This window comes from Terrapene carolina, unplaced genomic scaffold, assembly GCF_002925995.2.
Source record: "Terrapene carolina triunguis isolate 2854851 unplaced genomic scaffold, T_m_triunguis-2.0 Scaffold131, whole genome shotgun sequence".
In the NCBI taxonomy this organism is placed as follows: domain Eukaryota; kingdom Metazoa; phylum Chordata; order Testudines; family Emydidae; genus Terrapene; species Terrapene triunguis.
Genome location: NW_020664482.1, coordinates 16,603,997 through 16,623,220, shown reverse-complemented (window position 1 = coordinate 16,623,220; position 19,224 = coordinate 16,603,997). Strand labels below are relative to the sequence as shown.

The following is a 19,224-nucleotide window of genomic DNA, read 5'->3' as shown; positions in this document are numbered from 1 at the left end:
AAAGTCAGTCACCAGGATGTGCCAAGCATGACAAGAGGAAGCCAGGGGGGAAGGAAAGGGAAGCACCAAGGAGAGCAACAATCTCTGAAATCTACAAGCTGAGCCTGCCGAGAGGGGTAGTGTGTGTCCTGGTGAATTTTAAGATCACAACTTAGAGGTCATTGTAATCTTCTATATAACACAGGCTGTAGAATTTCACCTAGTAATTCCTGTCAGTTATTTTCTCTGCTTTCTCCTTTCACTTTCACATAGAACTATTACCCCAAACTCCACAGCCTACTCACCCACAGGACTGTGCTACCAGGCCCAAGATCTCCCGATTTATTGAAATAATTGTCCCTAGCAGAACTTTCACGTGGAAGAAAACTCTTCAGTTAGTCTTTGGCAAAACCAAAAGGAAAGGGAAGGAGTGGAGGGAATAAGGAGGGATCTGGAAGAGAAATGAGAAACTGCTGCCTTCAAGGTGCAAAAGAAGAAAATCATTTGAGAAAGTGAAGCAAAACACGCCAAGTACAGAGAAAAGAAAAAGGACAAGAAACAGGTAAGATGCAGTAACTGGTGCAGTACCTATGGCATGCCCAGGTACAGATCACAAATATGGGTCTCAATCTCAGAAAGGTTAGGAACTACATAATTTAGATCAGGCTCTCACTGGATACTCGGGTATATATATTTAACTTTTGTGCTCTTTTAGTAAGAAAGTGGGGTCTCTAGTGTCTATTTTCACTAGTCTCGTCAGTGACCTTCTAGAGCAGAGGTGGGCAAACTACAGCGTGGGCCACATCCGGCTCATGGGACCCTCCTGCCCGGCCCGAGCTCCTGGCCCGGGAGGCTTGCCCCTGGCCCCTCCCCTGTAATTCCCCCTCCCCGCCGCTGACGCAATGCTCTGGGCAGTGGGGCTGTGAGCTCCTGGTCTCTGTGCTGCGCGGCGGTGGTGTGACCCGGCTCCAGCGCTGACAGCCACCCGTGCTCCAGGCAGCGCGGTAAGGGAGCAGGGAGCGAGGGGAGGGTTGGATAGAGGGCAGGGGAGCTCGGGGTGGTGGTCAGGGGACGGGGGTGTGGATAGGGGTCAGGGCAGGAGAACAGGGGTGTTGAATGGGGGCAGGGGTCTCGGGGGGGCAGTCAGGAAGGAGGGGGGGTCGGATGGGACAGCAGGGAGCAGTCAGGGGACAGAGAGAAGAGGTGGTTGGATGGGGAAGGAGTCCCGGGGGGGCGCATCAGGAATGAGAGATGGGGTTGGATGGGGCAGTGGGGGTTCTGGGGGGGCAGTCAGGGGACAGGGAGCCGGGGTGTGTGAATGGGGCAGGGGTCCCGGGGGGGGGGGGAAGGAGGGGCCCCCTCCCCTAACCAGCCCTCCATACAATTTCCGAAACCCAATGCAGCCCTCAGGCCAAAAAGTTTGCCCACCTCTGTTCTAGAGTGTCACTTTTGTCAAGATTGCAGTCTACTTGCCTACCCTCATCTCCTTGCAGATGGACCACTGGTTTGTTGAAATGTGATAAACCCGGAACTTTTCACTTTCCCTCCTAATCTCTCTCCCTACTTCTGACAATTGCACTCTTCTCCCCAGATCTCAAACTTGAAATCATGGAATTAGCTTGGACTACTCCCACTCAGGAGATTGCCAAATTGTAGCTGGGGACTCTAACATTAGTATCTATTCCTTCTACATATTCAGTCCTCAAATCCTGCTTCCCAGCATGGAAGTGTCTCCTTGGGGCTACAGTAACCTCCTCCTGTCTGGGCACATCTCTCCCCTCTTCAGTCTAGCCAATTTCTTTACCTGTTGATTCACCCAAGTTTCTCTTCCCCCCTCCAAGGGACTGAAGAGTTATACAAGCTTAGGTGCAAGACTTGTCATCTTACATTGAAAAAGAAAGATTCACAAAAGAGATGTTCGCCACAAGTGTTGAGTTTCACTATTTTAATATCATGAAATAAAAGTACAAAAACTTTACAGGTATATTGTTTATTACATGAAGATAGAACAGTTAACATTTGCATTTATTTTCTAGCAAAACCTGTATTACCAGTCACTCAGCAGTGTAAATACTAACCACTAATTTCACCACCATGTGTGCATTTTGTTTTAGGAGGAAACTGCAGAGGTAAAGGCAACAATCTTGTGAGGCTTCATTATAACTGAAAAAAATATTCAGCCTGTTTACAACAGAAGCTGTGCTCAAATAGACCATCCGTATTTAATACAGGTTTCACCTAGGAGGCTTTGCAAAAGTGTTAAGACATTTGAACTAGTCATCTTCTTGTCTAAGGGCTGTAAGTGGGGTTTTTCTTGTATTATAGGATATTAGCATTTTGAGGTCCTAGTTCTATATATTTGCAAAGATAAACAGTGTGTGCGTGTATGTGAAAGGGGCCTGGGGCGAGACGATGTGCAGTCTTGACATAGCTTGTGCTGTTTATTGAATGAAATCCATTAATTGTTCTTTTCTGAAGACAAATTATGAACTGTTGTATGTAAAGTGCAGAAAATTCAGTAGCTATCAGTTGGCTAACCCAAACTTGATTAAAATCAAGTTTATCCAAAGTGGATCTCTGGGAATGCTTATGGGTTGATGTTGCCAAAGCAGTAATTGACTAAGAAATGAAACCCAGGATTTCACTGTATTTTCTCTGTTTGCTAAGTTATCAGCGGCATGTCTTCCCCACCCCAAAGTTATTTTTAACCTCATCAAGTGTATACAACACATCAGCAAACATGAAACAAGTAAACCCTTACATTACAATAACCTTATAAAATGTCCTAAACTCAATTTCATACATGCACCTCACATTTTTAGACAAACCTTCAGGTAAAGAATTTACTTATGACAAACAGATTGAACTGGTCAAAAATGCTATGCCCTTTGTTGGACCGTGTGGTATCCTTTCAAATAATTCAGAATTTCATGAAGCATGCATGAAACCAAATTGTGAGTTTACAAATAAATAAAATGGCGCTCACCATTATTACTGATTTTTTATATTTTATCATTTATCGAAATGATTAACTTAACTCAGTCCCTTAAGGATGAATTTCGGGGGTGTTTAAAATAAAAGTATTTGGAAATCATAAGCACATTTAAAATTAGTAGAACTATGCTTTGTTTTTGGAAGGGTCATCCTTGTTTCTTCTCTTTACATCCCAATTATAAACTCTAGCCATATCTGAGGGTATAGTTAAGGAAGCTGCTATAATGCAAAAAGAGATAACTAATTGCAGAACCAGCCAAGTACGTTCAATCCAAGTTAATCTTCCTTGTTTCACTGATGCATGACAGACAACATAGAAACTGATTAACAAAACAGCTGACTGCAGTGCAGAACCTTGATGCTGTGGAAATTCTGACAACTGATGGGGCAGCTATACATGGTCACTACTCAACCTCTGTTCAGAGGATCTACATGCTAACAATTAAATATTTTTGCACAGACATTTCTCCCTTCATATTTACTTCCACTCCTATGTGCCAAAGCTAAAACTGCTTCCAGTTACAACTTATCCCTTTTTGGTTGCAACGTTTACCTATTTCAGCCATACATGACTTTATTCGGCACTGAATGTCCTTTAACATTGGCAACATTTGAAACCCTAACAGCTCCCCTCCAGTACTAATAAATAGCTAAAGTATCAGTCTTCAACTAGGTAAATAATCTGTGCTCCTTGTTAAAGGCAGGTTTAAAGCAGACAATCCAAAAACATAATGCAAAATGAATGTGATACTATCAAGACTCCCCAGAGAGGTTCATTTACATGGTTCTAGCACTGGCTTTCTTTCTCAGAAGAGCATCAAGGTGGCAGTTGAATTAGGCATTCTGCTGGTGGAGAACTCAAAGAACAGCACTTGTGTACTATCCAGAGTCGTGACAAGGAACCATTTTGCTTTGAAGCGTCAATAAATCCAATTGGCTACCAACTCTAAGCACTAGTCTATGTCCTCAAGTTACCCACTTAGAACAGCAGTGCCCATCACAATAGGTTGCCTTGGCAGCCCATTTTCCTGCTCTGTCTATTAAGAGATGGAATTCCAACAGGGACTAGCTGTGCTGCATTAAATTGTCCCTTCCCTTGCTCAGAATTTGAGACACGAGGTCCACCATTACCATTCAAGACAGCTACTTGCTAATCCTCCATCCACTAGTCTGGTTAGGGAAACCAAATAAGCAGAGCTGAATAATGCATTTCTCTTTCTAAAAAGAAATTTATCTGTGGAAAGGTGAGAAAAATGTGTACCAGTGTTTAAATTAAAGTTGTTTTTCTCCAAAAGGATACTAACTTCTGTGGTGGTGAACTGATCTCTAAGAAAATCCAGGTCTTCCTCTAGGGACTCAAGATTTCTTGTGGCTGTTGACAGATTCTTTTCTAACAGAGCCTGGGCTTCATCGATATCATATTCAAGCATCACATTGGCCTAAGAGAAAAGATATTTAATTTTAATAAAGCTTTTACTCTAGGTTGAACACCTTAAGGAAAGCATTAACTCTATCCAAGGGGATGTTACAAACATTTCAGACTGATTTTAACCTACTATGTAGACAGGCACTCACAGATATACACCAAAGCTGTGACAACAAAAAGGAAGTGCAATGCAGGGATCCATTTTCGGCCTCTATCACCTCAGTATTTGAGAAGTAAAACCCACAAAAGGCTTGCAAATATTGCTCCCCATGTCATTTAAAGCAACAAATGGATGCTTGCTGCATTTGTGGCCAGCAGTCCATAAAAACAAAAGCAAGACTTTAGTGTCTTCAGAATTACATACATTTTAATTAACACAATTCTAACATTTCTTTTCAAAATGGAAGACGGCTCCCTCAGCAAGAGTTTCTCCAAAGTATCTTTGAAATGTTAAACAATATACTACTTTTAATAAAGTCTTCTGAAAATATCCAGATTCAACAGCAGAATGCTCTTACCCTGGTATCCCCAACAACCGAAATCAACAAAACCATCTGACGCAATTTAGGACAAAATTCTTTTTTGACATATACATGGCAGATCTTATTGCTAATATGTTGTTCTCTCGGTGTGCGAGTTCCCATGTAGAAAGACCAACAATGTCAAGTGAAGGTGCTGGAGACCCCAGAGCAGTTTTGTCCTTTGTGAGTACTGAGTAAGAGTTATACTCAGTTTTTCAATATTAATTCTTTATTTGGAGACCGGTGCTTACAATTTCACATCTATGTAGCAACTAGCATCATTCCAGTGTATTATCATTCAGTGGAATTTCACAGAATAGAAGAGCTCTGTTATATCTCCAGACTATTAAGCTCATTTTGGGAGCGATTTTCAAAGGCATAAATGGCAGTTTGGCACTTAATAGTGGAAGACAACATTAACATACATTCTTGAAGGATTGTGGGGCAAAGAAAGGAACAAACAACATTGAGCAAACATTCCACAGAAAGACCTTGTCAACACTGGTTTGGATCAGTGTATGCTGAATCTTATGGCTCTGGAACAATAACTCATTATGGCAAGTAACCAACTCCTCCAGGTAGCCTCCATGAGACTGAGGATGCACTATATTAGTAATTCATTTTTTCCTTGATATAGAAAGCCTTAACTTTTCAAGAAAGCAATTGGAAACAGAGCATACGCAGCCCAATACAAACCAATATACGCTATAAGCCATTGTGAGGCAGTAAGGTCAAGGCATTCCCAAAAACTGCATAAAATGCCTTGTTAGCATGACTAATTTTTGGTAGCAGATTTATTTGTGTATGAACACTAGTTAATGGCAACAAATAATCAATGCAAAAAAGACACTGGCCCCATATTTTGACAGTTGTAAATGAATTTGAATACACCACACCTACAAGCCCACAACAGCTTTCATGGAGCCAAAGCTATATGAATTCTGCTCTCAGGCTTTTACACTGATGGGGACCAGGGAGAAATCCTTCAGAAAAGTTAACATTTAATAAAAGGATGCTCAGGTTGGAATGAAGTTCTAAGCGTTTCCAAAACTTCCGCACTTCAAGCCCTCACTAAATGCTTGTCTTCATAAGGAGAAAGCCCAAAATAGCTAGTGTGCACTAACTGCCCCCGTGGACACTCTTATTCCACACTAAGATTGCCTTTGTGCAGATTAACTGTGTGCAGACAATGTTTTTGTCCTAACCAGATGACTCAGTTCTGGCATGGGGAGTTCAGGGACTTAGTGGTCTCAAAATAAACATTAGTAAGTTAGTTATCTTTGCAGATAAGGAAATGTATGAACACAGAATATCCCTGCCTGATACTGCTTAAGTACTTAGAGATCTCTCTTGTTTAAAACCTTTGACCCAGCCAACCCGTTATCTGTGCTTAGATACAAAGTTGATAACTGCCCTATAAATATGTAAGATACGAGACAAATCCTTTCCTCATCTGAAATACAATGTAGATACTTGGTGAATAGGATAGTAAGAGGCTATATATGGCTAAACATACAGAAGACAAATAGAAAAATATTAGCAGACCTAATTGTCAAAACAAACTGCTTTACTGGGCATGTGCCTTCAAGGCAGTGGTGGATTGGTATTCTGAACCACAGTGCAATAATGAAATACCTATAATTAATCATTCTGATTAATTTAATCTTAATTGGAGATTGGCAAATTGGAATTTATGGATCATCAGAATGTTAAAAAGTGTGAGCACTGAATAAAATAGATTAAATGAAGTCCCTAACATGTTGAAATTGCCCCTGTAAGGTTTACTTCACAGACAAAACAGTTTTTATTGTTGCAGGCAGTAGAGCCAATGTAAACTGCAGATTAGCTACATCATGTTCTGCTGCAAGCATAATCAACAAGATTGCGAGTTAAATATTCACGGCTCAAAATTTATTGACAGTTGTTGGTCATTATACATAAAGAAAAAGCAAACTGAAAATGTACAATTACGGTTAGAAAAAGGCACCATATAAAAATGTCAGCTTCTTCCTCAACAGTTCTAGCCCACGTGATTTTGTGTGTCATATTTGACTTTACCAAAAAAAAAAAAAAAAGTGTGTCACTACTTGGTTCTCCTGTTACCCCTGCAGAGCCAACAGCTATGGGGGAGAGATAGTTGGAGTCTGTTCTGGTTTGTGCTTCCATGTACCAGTTGGCCCCGCACCTGGAACTTGGCTAAGATGTGCCAAGTCAAAGACAAGGGTGCTGCACAGGGGTAGCTGAAGAATCTTAATTACTGATGCAAAAGCCAAAAAAAAAAAAAATACAGCTTGATTTTCAGACCGAAAGTTGAATTTGAAGGGTTCTCACAGATATTTTTAAGATGTCTATTATTGCAGTATTAGTTTGTATTACCATAGTGCCTACGAGCCCCAGTCATGAACCAAGACCCCATTGAGCTAGATGCTTTATAAACACGGAACAAAAAACCAGTCCATACCCCGAAGAGCTTGCAAGTGCTAAGGTAAAGTCAGAAATGGAAGAGATGGGAAAAGAAACAAGACACAGCTTTTCAAACCAACACCAGCGTGCCTCCCTTCAGCATATAATTGCACAAATTATTGCACTGAATTTACAGCATTTTCTTAGCCTTGTTTTGTCTTGTAAATTAAGACTATAGTTATGCAAGTTACTTGTCCATGTAATAGTAGGTACTAGATTCTGAAGACCTTTTTGCACTGAACTCCCACTGGAGGCTGGTACAGGGACCAGTTACTTGATCACCTAAAATGTGTTGTTTTTCTAGTTTTGACCATAATTACACCAGGTACTTAACCTTCCTCATACTTCATACAACTCCATTAAACTCAATGATTGCACAGAATTTTGTCCCGCTATGAGTGGTAGAAATAAACAAATAAGATTATGAACCTGCCGATTTAATAATTTAAAAAATATTTTAGAGGAATACTGTAGTTACTTACCCCCAACCACAAACAGACTTTATCCGTAGGAGGAACTGATGCTTTACAGTAGAGGTTATCTGCCAATAAAAACCTGGTCTCCATTGGGTTTGTGGATTCCTTAAGAAAGATCACAGAACTTGAAGTTGCTACTTGCATTGCAAATGGTTAAGACAGCAATACAGAAACTAGAGCAGGGGTCGGCAACCTATGGCACGCGTGCCGAAGACGGCACACGAGCCGATTTTTAATGGCATGCTGCTGCTGGAGTCCCGGTAGGCTGCAGCGTGCCATTAAAAATCCTGCCCAGCCCAGCCCGCTCTTCTCTGCCCTCCACTTCCCCCCCCCCGCAGGGGCAGGGGGCAGAAGCATAGGCGTGCGCACGGGGTGTGCCCAGGCACACCTCGATGTAGGGGTGGGCAAATGGCCCCATTCTCCTGGCATGGCAAGCCGTGGGGTCCGCGCTCCCGGGCTGGAGCACCAGGCCGAGCGCAGCAAGCCGCTGGCCCTTCCCCCGCCTTCTCCCCTCCCCTGGAGCCATGCCGTGTCTGGCTCTGCACGGAGCAGAACATGCTGTTAGGAGCCTCATGGTAAGAGGGTGGATAGGGGTCAGGGCAGTCAGGGGACAGGGAGCAAGGAGGGTCCTGGGGGCAGTTAGGGTGGGGGGTCTTTGGAGGGGAGGGTCAGGGGACAAGGAGCTGGGGGGGGTGGATGAGTCAGGAGTTATGGGGGGGCTCTCAGGAGGCGGGGGTGTGGAGAGGGGTTGGGGCAGGCAGGGAGCAGGGGGGGTTGTATGGGTCGGGAGTTATGGGGGTCCTGTCAGGGGGCGGGGAGCGGTTGGATAGGCATGGGAGTCCCGGGGGTCTGTCTGGTGGCGGGAGTGTGGATAAGGGTTGGGGCAGTCAGGGGACAGGTAGGGGGTAGGGCCCTAGGGGGGCAGTCAGGGGACAAGGGGCAGGGAGGCTTAGATAGGGGGTGGGGTCCTGGGGGGTGGTTAGGGGCAGGGGTCCCAGGAGGGGGTAGTCAGGGGACAAGGAGCACGGGGGTTGGTGGTTCTGAGGGGGGCAGTCAGGGGGCGGGAAGTAGGAGGGAGTGGATGGGGGCAGGGCGGGGCTAGGGTAAGGGGGGGTGGAATAGGGGCATATTCCCTCCAGCCCCCTGCCCTGACCCCCCCCCCACACACACACACAGCCCTCTGCCCTGAGCCCCGCACACCCCCCAGGCCCCTGCCCTGAGCCCTGTACCCCCCTCATATACACCCAGCCCTCTGCTTGACTCCTTCACCCCCCAACCCCAGCCCCGACTCTGGCACCCCCACACATACCACCCCCCCCCGCCCTGACACCTGCACCCCCCCTCACATGCCCCCAGCCCTCTGCCCTGACTCTTGCACCCCCTACATCCTGACTCTTGCACCCCCAACATCCCCTCCCTCACCCTGAGCACCAAACGGGAGCTCCTGCACACACACACACACATTCTCACCTGCACCCCTTGCACCAAATGGGAGCTGCCCAGGTAAGTGCCCCACACCCAAACCTTCTGCCCCAACCCTGAGCCCCCTCCCTCATTCTAGCTCCTGGCCAGACCCTTCACCCCCAGCCCTGTGCTCAGTGCACTCCCACCCTCAGCTCAGTGCAGAGAGAGAAAAAGAATGGGCCAGAATCAGGGAGAAGGTAGGTACCCACTGTATGTGGGCAGGGACAGGACCCCAGACTGGCAGCGGGCTGAGCGGGTCCGGCAGCCGAGATTCCAGCTGGCAGGAGCCAGCAGATGGAACCCCTGAGCTGCAGTGGGCTGAGCCGCTCAGTCCACTGCCGGTCTGGGGTCCCGGCCGCCGGCCCCGCACAGCCCACAGCTGGCCTGAGTGAACAGAATCCCAGACCAGCAGTGGGCTGAGCAGGCCGGCGGTGTAAGATCAACATTTTAATTTAATTTTAAATGAAGCTTCTTAAACATTTTGAAAACCTTGTTTATTTTACAATACAACACTAGTCTAGTTATATAATATATAGACATAGAGAGAGACCTTCTAAAAAACATTAAAATGTATTACCGGCACGCGAAACCTTAAATTAAAGTGAATAAATGAAGACTCGGCACACCACTTCTAAAAGGTTGCCGACCCCTGAACTAGAATAAAGAACATACTTTTCTGCCCTTTTTTTTGAAGTAATATGTGAATATTAAACTTTTGGGGGACTACTGTAAACTTTTACTTCAAAATAGAAGTTAAAATTCCAAGTTTGATGACAGCATGTTATAAGGTGGTGATTTTATACACAAATTAGAAATGGCTACAAAGACTAACAACAGTCCATGGAGCCCAAGCTTAGTGCATCTTTTGCAGCTATTAAAAGTGAAGTTTACAGTGGGAATGTTAACTTTCTGAAAGCTAGTAAATAAAGTTATGTTCCTTAAGAATAATTCCACTATACTTTATACAAGCGAATTATGTGTGCTCTCCAAAACATTTATTGGAATGTTTTCTGCTAGTATGGAAAAGCTGTTAACTTTATTTATTCATACCCCATTAAATAATCAAAATAGTTTACCTTTTTCTTCTGCATATATTTTAAAATGTCTAATGTCTGTTTAATTTCAGGAATCTGACTTTTTAGCCTGTGAATTAACAACAGTCATAATTTAGTATTTTGCACATACAGATAGATTCCCCAAACAGTAAGCTATTATATAATCCAACCTTTTTTTTTCCATTTTAGAAACTCAAGTTCTACAGACATTTTCTATTCATTTTAATCAGGTGTTAAAAAGGCATAATTAGGCCTAGAAGTTAACACAAACACTTCACTTCTGAATATACAAGAGACCTAGCAAGTACACTTAACTAGGGAGGCTGGGTGTACCTGGCATGTTCCAACATTCTAATCAATACAGCGAATACAAGGAAAATTCTGATGGAACAAGCATGTTACTCTGAGCAAAGAATTAAAATGAGAGCGGGTCAGAAATTTTCTGATGGAACATTCATCAGAAAATGCTGATTAATCAAAATTGAAAAGTTTTGCGGGAATGTGGCAATTTGAGCAAATCTTTTGATGGAAACTTGCCTGGTTTACTGCCAGCTCCCCTGCTCGTGCATCCACCTCTTTGGCAACCCAGACTCCCCAGCAGCTTGCCAGGTTGGCTGCAAAGGCAGGCACTGGAGTTATTCATAGATAAGGATCCCCCTCAATAAAAGCAAGCCCCAGTATCTGCCTCTGTTATTGCTCACAGCTTTCTCCAAAAGTAGCAGCTGAGTAAAATTAATAAAGCCTGGTCAGTTTCATACTGCTATTCAGTGGCAGGCAGCAGTGGATCTGACAATCATTTCAATTTCAGTCAACTCCTTAGGTTCACAAGCAACTGGGCAGCCAAGCAGGCAGGCTGCCACAACGTAGTTCCCAGACCCCAGGGCATCTTATTTCATTTCAGCAACACCAAAAAGTTTTGAAAGTATTTAAATCAAGACGATGTCTTTCTAAAAGATATTATCTTGCTAGAGCAGAAGTTACGGGCTTTCACACGTCCTCTTCACCTGTCAAAAAATGCATGTGTTCTGAAACATCATAGTCAGTGCTCTCTCAAAAACTAAGTGATGCTATCTTTCCTTCTCCAAGCTTATGAATTTTAAGGGTGCTGGATGAGTTGGTACTACCAGTGAACATTAAGAAATGGATTGCAATAACTATTTTAGTGGCCACAAGACTTATTTTGAAAAAATAGGAAATCTGCAATTCCTCCCTTATACACAGGCTGGCATAGTGAGCTCTCTACTATTGCATTAATGGAAAAAAATGACTGGAATAGAAACACTTGGAAAAATTGAGGATGTCTGGTCATACATGAAACTATTGCATACTTTTGAAGTTTAATATATACTAGTCCCCGACACTCGTAGGTTATGTTCTCACTTATCTATTGAGTCACTTTAATAACTGATGCCTTGCATGACCTCTGCAGGTTTGGGGTTTTTTCTTTGCTTTTTCCAGGTTTTGCAAACAATTAATGTTGAATTTTGTTATGTTTATGATATTTCTATCTTGTGCCTATATTTATATACATTTTCTTTTATTATGTGTTTATATTTCATATAAAAACAAAAAGTAAAAAAAAAAGTTACTAGCTTGATGTAAAAGTGCCTTGGTGAAATTTTATGACCTGTGTTATGCAGGTGGTCAGACTAGACAGTCACAGTAGTCATTTTTGGCCTTAAAGTCTATCAAGCTATAAACTCAGGCCTACTGACATTGCTGATCAGTCTGTGGGAAAAAAGGTGGAGTTGCACCTTTCTAAATTTACTGCATTATTGGCACTGCTAACACTTCCTATCACTTCTTACGGCAGTCGGAAATATTTAACAAAATATAACCTTTTTTTGAAGTCTTATTTTCAATTTCCAAACTTTCAAAAATTGTAACTCACCTCCTTTTCTTCTGAGCAAGGTTAAGTTCCATAAATTTATATTTCTGATATTGTTCATCCAGCTTCTTAAGTACTACATCTGCAGTTTCATTTCCAGGCTGTTTCATAAAAGAATCGACATCCTCCTTTAAGAAAAAGATAAAATTAAGAATTTTATAGAAACCCAAGGTCTAATTATGTGATCAGAAAGATTAGGTAGACAAAAGTTATTTTGCACTAAACGTGATTTTATACCTTCAATCATTATTTTCCCTTGACACATCAATCAGATCATTGCTTACTTAGAACCTAGATCATGTACTGTGGACATAGAAGGTATTTCACAATGCTAGAGTTGTCGGTGCTGTATGCCTTACAGTTTCAGCCACATGCAACATGAAACTGTATCTTCTTTTCCATTCAAATTGTAGTATCACCTAATCTCTTTGTATTTCATTTTCCCCATCTGTAAAATATGGATCATACTTCTTTTTCACACTCTTTGGCTATTCAAATTGTAAGCTCTTTGGGACAGGGACCATCTTACTATATATAAATACAGTGCCAAGAGCAAAGGGGCCATGATCTTTGTTGGGACGTCTAGGCACTTTTGCAATACGAAGAATTAAACTTTCTAGGGCCACTACTTTTAGATTTCTCGTTGAGTATTTTGTCAGGAAAGTAGTGACATTCATGTTAAAAAAATATGGTTAGAGTTAATTCACAAGCTATTGGCTTAACAGCTTTTTTTAATACATATATCTTGCTAGATGACAAAAAAAATATGGCCCTTTCTCGATTTACTCTTTTATAGCTAGAGGCTTCCATTCTTTACTAATGCAAAAAACAAACAAACAAACAAAAAAAACCCAGTTCCATTAATACAGACTGTGTATGTTACTGATGCTTTATTGCAGTGATATTTATTCAAATAGGCAGGCGAGTGGTTGGTTTTATTATAGTTTACTATGCCATTGACAGCATGAATCCCCTTGGGCTAGCGAGACTCACTGTGCACTTGCTCAAATAGGCAAGTGCAGTCAACCTGCTGTCTCAGCATAGAACCAACAACCAAATGTGAATTCCAAACTTCATCTGAAGTAGGAGGAGTTCCCACTGCTGCCTCCTGATAAATAATCTACAAAGTCTAGTAGACAGGACACTAGACTGGGAGTCAAGAGACCGCATTTCATAGATGCTATTTATGTAACACCTTTTGGATGTGAGGCACCATATAAGCATGATCTATAATTACAAATAATCATCTTCCCAGACTAATTCCTTAACTAGGAAAACACATTCCTGTCTCTTGAGGACAGCTTGCAAAAAGTGTATTAGGACCAACTTGCAAAACTGTTCACAAAATCCCTCAGACTTCAAGCAGCTTTCCCAGGAAAATAGCTTACAAAGATTCCAGCTGTGGCACCCAACTCATGGGGCAGCATTAACTGTGCTAATTCTTACTCTTACTTTCACTTGGGAATTTCAGCAGCTCACTAAAGGCGTTACCTTCTCCATCTGGAGATGACAAAATATGATCATCACTTTTGCAGTTTTCAAACAATCCACTACTGTGTCACAATTTGGCTCTCTGATGGTCTTTTAATTGGCAAGGGGGTGTTATACATTCATTCAAGTCAAAAAGCATGTGCATTTATCATCCATTTCCAACATACCTATTGAACAGGAGTGACATACTCCATATTGAATTAATCTCTGTTTAGACACTGATTCATACACATTCTCAACAGAGTACAAAGTCACCAACACCTTCATTAACACTTTTCAGTCAACCCACACATCAGAGAATTGGTTGCCTACATGAGATGGGCTGCCAGACACTGCAGATGCATCAATAATTTCAAGGCAATTCAAGAATATATCATTAGCAGAAGAATTCACAATAAGAATAGCCATAAAACATGAAAGATTCAAGACGGCACCCACAATGGAACACCATTAAAAACTACTTGTAATACAATGAGACTTGACACCTCATTCACTTGGAAAAATACCTCCGGATCCCTTCTGTACCAAGTTAATATCAATTTCCAAATACTGTAGCATGACACTGAAAGGAAGAGCTGTTCTGTAGGTGTACGTGAAAAGGTCCGTTTCCCACACTGAGAAACATAACTTTCTAATCTTAGTAAAACCTAATCACTACTTTTGATCTAGTATACAAAGCTAAAAGTCAAAAGAGAAGCAAAGAATTAAGTGACTACATGGCAATATCTACCTTAACCTATTCTTCAAGTAATAAAAAGGAGACTCTTTCAGAGACTGGAGTGTCAAAAGAAAGTGAGTTGAACAAATTATACAGCAATTAGTCAAGAGGATCAATAGCATTCATTCAGGAGTTCTGAAGGAACTTGAGAAGGGGGTGGAAAAGTTACTAACAAAATATGCAATTTCTCATTAAAATCAGCTACTATGCCAGAGGACTAGACAGTAGCAAGCTGCAAGAATGATCCTGGATATTGCAAACCTTACTTTACTGCCAAGTTAGCACCTTATTTTACTGCCAAGTAAACTGATGGCAATAATTCAAGTATTATAAAACACCTAAATTCACATGATATAATAGTCAGACCAGCATGGCTTCTGTAAATGAAAGTCATGATTCTTCAGTCTCCAAGAGTTCTCTGGTGAAGCAACAAGATATCGGGGGAAAGAGACGATGAACATAATGGATTTGGACTTTCAAGTCTTTCACAAAATCCCTCACCAAGAAGTAGTAAGGATTAAGGGAACCTAAACTAAATAATCATGGTATAGAGGTCATTCTGTCATACATTAGAAAGTGACTAATAAAATCATTGGGAGTTTGGTGCATAGGTACAGTAACTCCCCACTTAACCTCCTCTCACTTAACGTTGTTTCGATATTACGTCCCTGCTCCACTACAGAACATGCTTGTTTAAAGTTGTGCAATGCTCCCCTATAACATCGTTTAGTTGCCTGCTTTGTCCGCAGCTAGCAGTCCCCCATCAGCTCCCCTAAGCCCCCCCCATGCCTCCCACCTGTGGATCAGCGCCTCCCCCCGCCTCCTGCCCACAGCAATCAGCTGTATTAAATTGCTTGTTTAAAATTGTTTAAAATGTATATAATGCCTTTTGGCTGGCAAAAAAAATTTCCCTGGAACCTAATGGCCCCCCCACCCCTTTACATTAATTCTTATGGGGAAATTGGATTCGCTTAACATCGTTTCGCTTAGTCACATTTTTCAGGAACATAACTACAACATTAAGTGAGGAGTTACTGTACTTTTGAAAATCCCATTAGGTGCTTATCTACATCTCTAGGAGCCTAAATACCCTTGAAAATGTGTGGAAGAGACAAAAAGCAAAGAGTGGAAAATAAATGATAACTTTTTATTGTAGCAAAAGATGTATAGTGAAATATACCCTAAGGGTCCATACCGAGGTGTTTAATATTTTCATTAATAACCTGGAATGGAAGACAAGAGAAAGAGCAAAATGGTTTAAGATTTTCCAATGACATTGTTTAGGACATGAGAAATACAAGATAGGTGAGGTAATATCTTTTTATTGGACCAATTTCTGTTGGTGGAAGAGACAAGCTTTCGAGCTTCATGGAGCTCTTCCTTAGGTCTGAAAAAAAAGCTCTGTGAATCTCAAAAGCTTGTCTCTTCCTAAATGCTAGGCAGTTGGACAGATAATGGCAGATGAAATTCATTGCTAGAAAATGCAAGGCAGTAACGTGGGGAAAAATAAGTTAAGATATATACACCTCTACCCCGATATAACGCTGTCATCGGGAGCCAAAAAATCTTACCGCATTATAGGTGAAACCACGTTATATCGAACTTGCTTTGATCCGCCGGATTGCGCAGCCCCGCCCCGCCGGAGCGCTGCTTTACCACGTTATATCCGAATTCGTGTTATATTGGGTCATATTATATCGGGGTGGAGGTGTGTATATATATACACACACACACACATATATATATATATATATATATATATACACACACACACACACACACACACACACATATATTCTGGGTTCCAAATTAACTACAGCACTCAAGAAGAGATCTAGATATCATCACCGACAGCTCAATAAAAAGTTCTGTTCAGTAGCAGTCAAAACACCAAAGTGATAAGCTATAGAAAGAACTAGATTGTGAAATAATTCTGAAATTTTATTGCCTTTATACAAATTGATGGACTACCTTCCCTTGAATAACAGTCAACAATTTTTAAACTGTTGAGTGATTCTGTGCCCAACTTGTCAGCACTTTCTGAAAATCAAGTCACACTTAAGAAGTGTCAAACTGAGCACCAAAAATCACCTCTGAAAATCCTGACCAGTGTTCAGTTCTGCCCGCACTGCAAAATGATATGTATCAGAAATCGAAGGGGTAAGGAAAATGATTAGAAGCATGGGAAGAGCTCTATATGAGGAGAGGTGGAAAAGAGCTCACTGGTTATTTTAAAAGGGATGTGAATAAGAAGGAACATGACTTAGTTTAATGAATGGTAGAGAATGTCATTCAGTCATTCCTATTAATACACAAAGTTTCTCAAAATACAAGAATGAGGGGACAGCCAATTAATTTGAAAGGTAAATTTAAAACTTAAAAATAAAATGCATGTGGATCTTTTTGCCCCAATATCAAATTGAGTCTTAGGCTTCAAAAAGGATTAGCCATTTGTATGGATACAAAAGGACATTCATAGTAAAATTATACAGAACTAGAAAAGTTATGATAAATATAAACCCTCATGCTTTGGGTCGCAAGTATTAACTGACTAGAAGCTTCCCAAATAAGTAGCTTATTCTATAAATATCCATTACAGGGATTCTAGCAATTTTCTGTGAAGCATTTAATATTGGCCACTCTTGAAGACTAGACACCAGACTAGACAGTACGATTCTCTGACCCATTAGGGCAACTTCCTTCTTCCTAAAATGATTTTGAATTTATGAAATTTTTTCCTATTACATCACATTACACAATATTCAGTCTTTCCATTAAGGTTTTTCAAACTCACTTTTCCTTTTTTAAATACCGAGTTCCCTTTACAAGTTCATTAGTATATTGACCAAACTAAATAACTTATGGTCATTGATCATGTCAGTTTTCAGTCTAAACTCTGGCAAGTTGATCATAATGCAAATTTATTTATTTTTATTTTCCCCTCAGACTTTTGAAGGAAATTCAATATAGCAAAAAAAAGCACACTTCGTTTCAAAGATGCGTGATGCTGTTTAATTTTCTGAAAGGAAAAAAGATGGTTCACCACCTTTAGAGTCAAAAGAATTTCTCTGTACAGGAAAACAACAGTTTTCCCAAGAGCTCTGGAGATATCAAAACACCTTAAGGGAAAACAAGGTTTTAGGTAAAGACAGAGCATTTCACACCGAGTATTGTTGCTTTGGATGAAGAGGACAATGGGCTAACCAGGGATCACTGAGTTGTACGGTACAAGACTCTACTCGGTTTGACCTGTAGGAGGTCATAGAACATTACACAAAAGAAAACCCCAGATTTCGGATACCGACCCACTCCCTAAACCCACACCCACACCCACCACCATAAACTGCATTAGTATCCGAGTCTGGGGCAGACAGATGCCAGAGGACACGACCTATGTAGCGACAATGCTGAATCCAGAACTGCATCCACAAGGGTTATCTCCCAGCCCCACAAAGCGCCTCCAACGACTGCGGTTGCGAGCCACAGCAGCCCAGCCAGCTCTCAGCGCAGACGGGAGAGCAGGACCCGCGCCCTGAGCGGCCGGTTACAGCAGGAGCGACCCCGCACAGCGCAGCCTCCCTGTCCCCGCCGCACGGAAACGGGGCCCGCCAGCGCAAAAGAACCCGGGGGAGCTACGGGTCAGGGGGCAGCCCCAGCCCGGGCAGAACCCCCTGTCAAGAGCCGCAGGTGGGGGAGAGCCAACCACGGACCCCGGGGCCTGGCCGAGGGACTGGGCGAGGTGCCTCCCCGGGACCCCAGCGCCGGGAACGGGCCCATCTCCCTCACGGCGCCGCCGGCTCGGCTCCGCTCTGCCCGCTGCCCCCTAGAAGGCCGGGCGCCGGGAGCGGCTCTCACCACGAACACAGCCTCGGGGATGCCCAGGTGGCCCCGTTTTCCGCCCGCGGGCGCCTCGCTGCAACAAATCTCGCCGCTGGTGGCCGCCGCCATCTTGGGGAACCGACGGCGGTGCGTGCCGTGCGTCCGCGCGGCCTCCCTCCGCCGAGCCCCAAGAGCCCTACGTCACTGCGTCAGCGTGGAACCCACCTCCCCTCCGCGCCCATTGGTTGCAGCTCTTTGACTGACAGGGTAGGGTGGGCCCAGAGATGGGTGGGGCTTAGATGAATGGGCGGGGTCCGGAGGGTGGGATAGGTTAGTGGGCGTGGCGTAGCGGTGGGCTGGGAGAGCGGAGCGCGGGTATAGCGGGCGAGGGGGAGGCGCTGCCGCTGCAGGGGACTTCAGAGGGAACGGGGGGAGTGGTCTAGTCCCAGCCGCCTGCTGTCCCCTTGCTCTGCCGCTGCTGGGTTTCTGGTGGGGCGGGGCTTCTCACTGTCTGTGCTGCTGCCTCCATGGGAAACTTGATGCAGGGCAGAGACCAGGGCCGGTTGGTGCAAGGAAGTTTTGCGCCCTAGGTGAAACTTCTACGTTGCACCCCCCTCCCACCCAGCTAACCCCCTTCCCCCGACAGCTAACCACCCCCACACCAGAGGAGCCACTCCCCCCCACAGCAGCCAGGGCCTGCTCAAGCGTTTTTGCCACCCCAAGAAAAAAAAAAAAAAAGAAAAAAAAAGCTGTCATCGGCGGCAGGTCCTTCGCTCTGAGAGGGAGTGACGGCCCCTCTGCTGAATTGCCATCAAATGGCCAGGTGGCCCCCCCTCTTCATTGGCCACCCCAGGCACCTGCTTGCTATGCTGGTGCCTGGAGCCGGCCCTGGTGGCAGCTAACCCAGCCCCCCTCTCCCCCCCAGCAGCT

General features: G+C 43.3%; 1 protein-coding gene across 1 annotated transcript; it reads right to left on the bottom strand.

Annotated features, from left to right (window-relative positions):
- Positions 1-1,909: 1,909 nt before the first annotated feature.
- Positions 1,910-18,445, bottom strand: VBP1 (VHL binding protein 1). The gene is made up of 6 exons (XM_026653025.2): positions 18,331-18,445; positions 12,270-12,394; positions 10,400-10,466; positions 7,866-7,964; positions 4,274-4,412; positions 1,910-3,168 (listed from the first exon to the last, which is right to left on the bottom strand). The coding sequence occupies exons 1-6, from the start codon at positions 18,421-18,423 to the stop codon at positions 3,098-3,100; spliced, it is 594 nt and encodes a 197-aa protein (XP_026508810.1). The 5' UTR covers positions 18,424-18,445; the 3' UTR covers positions 1,910-3,097.
- Positions 18,446-19,224: the final 779 nt, after the last annotated feature.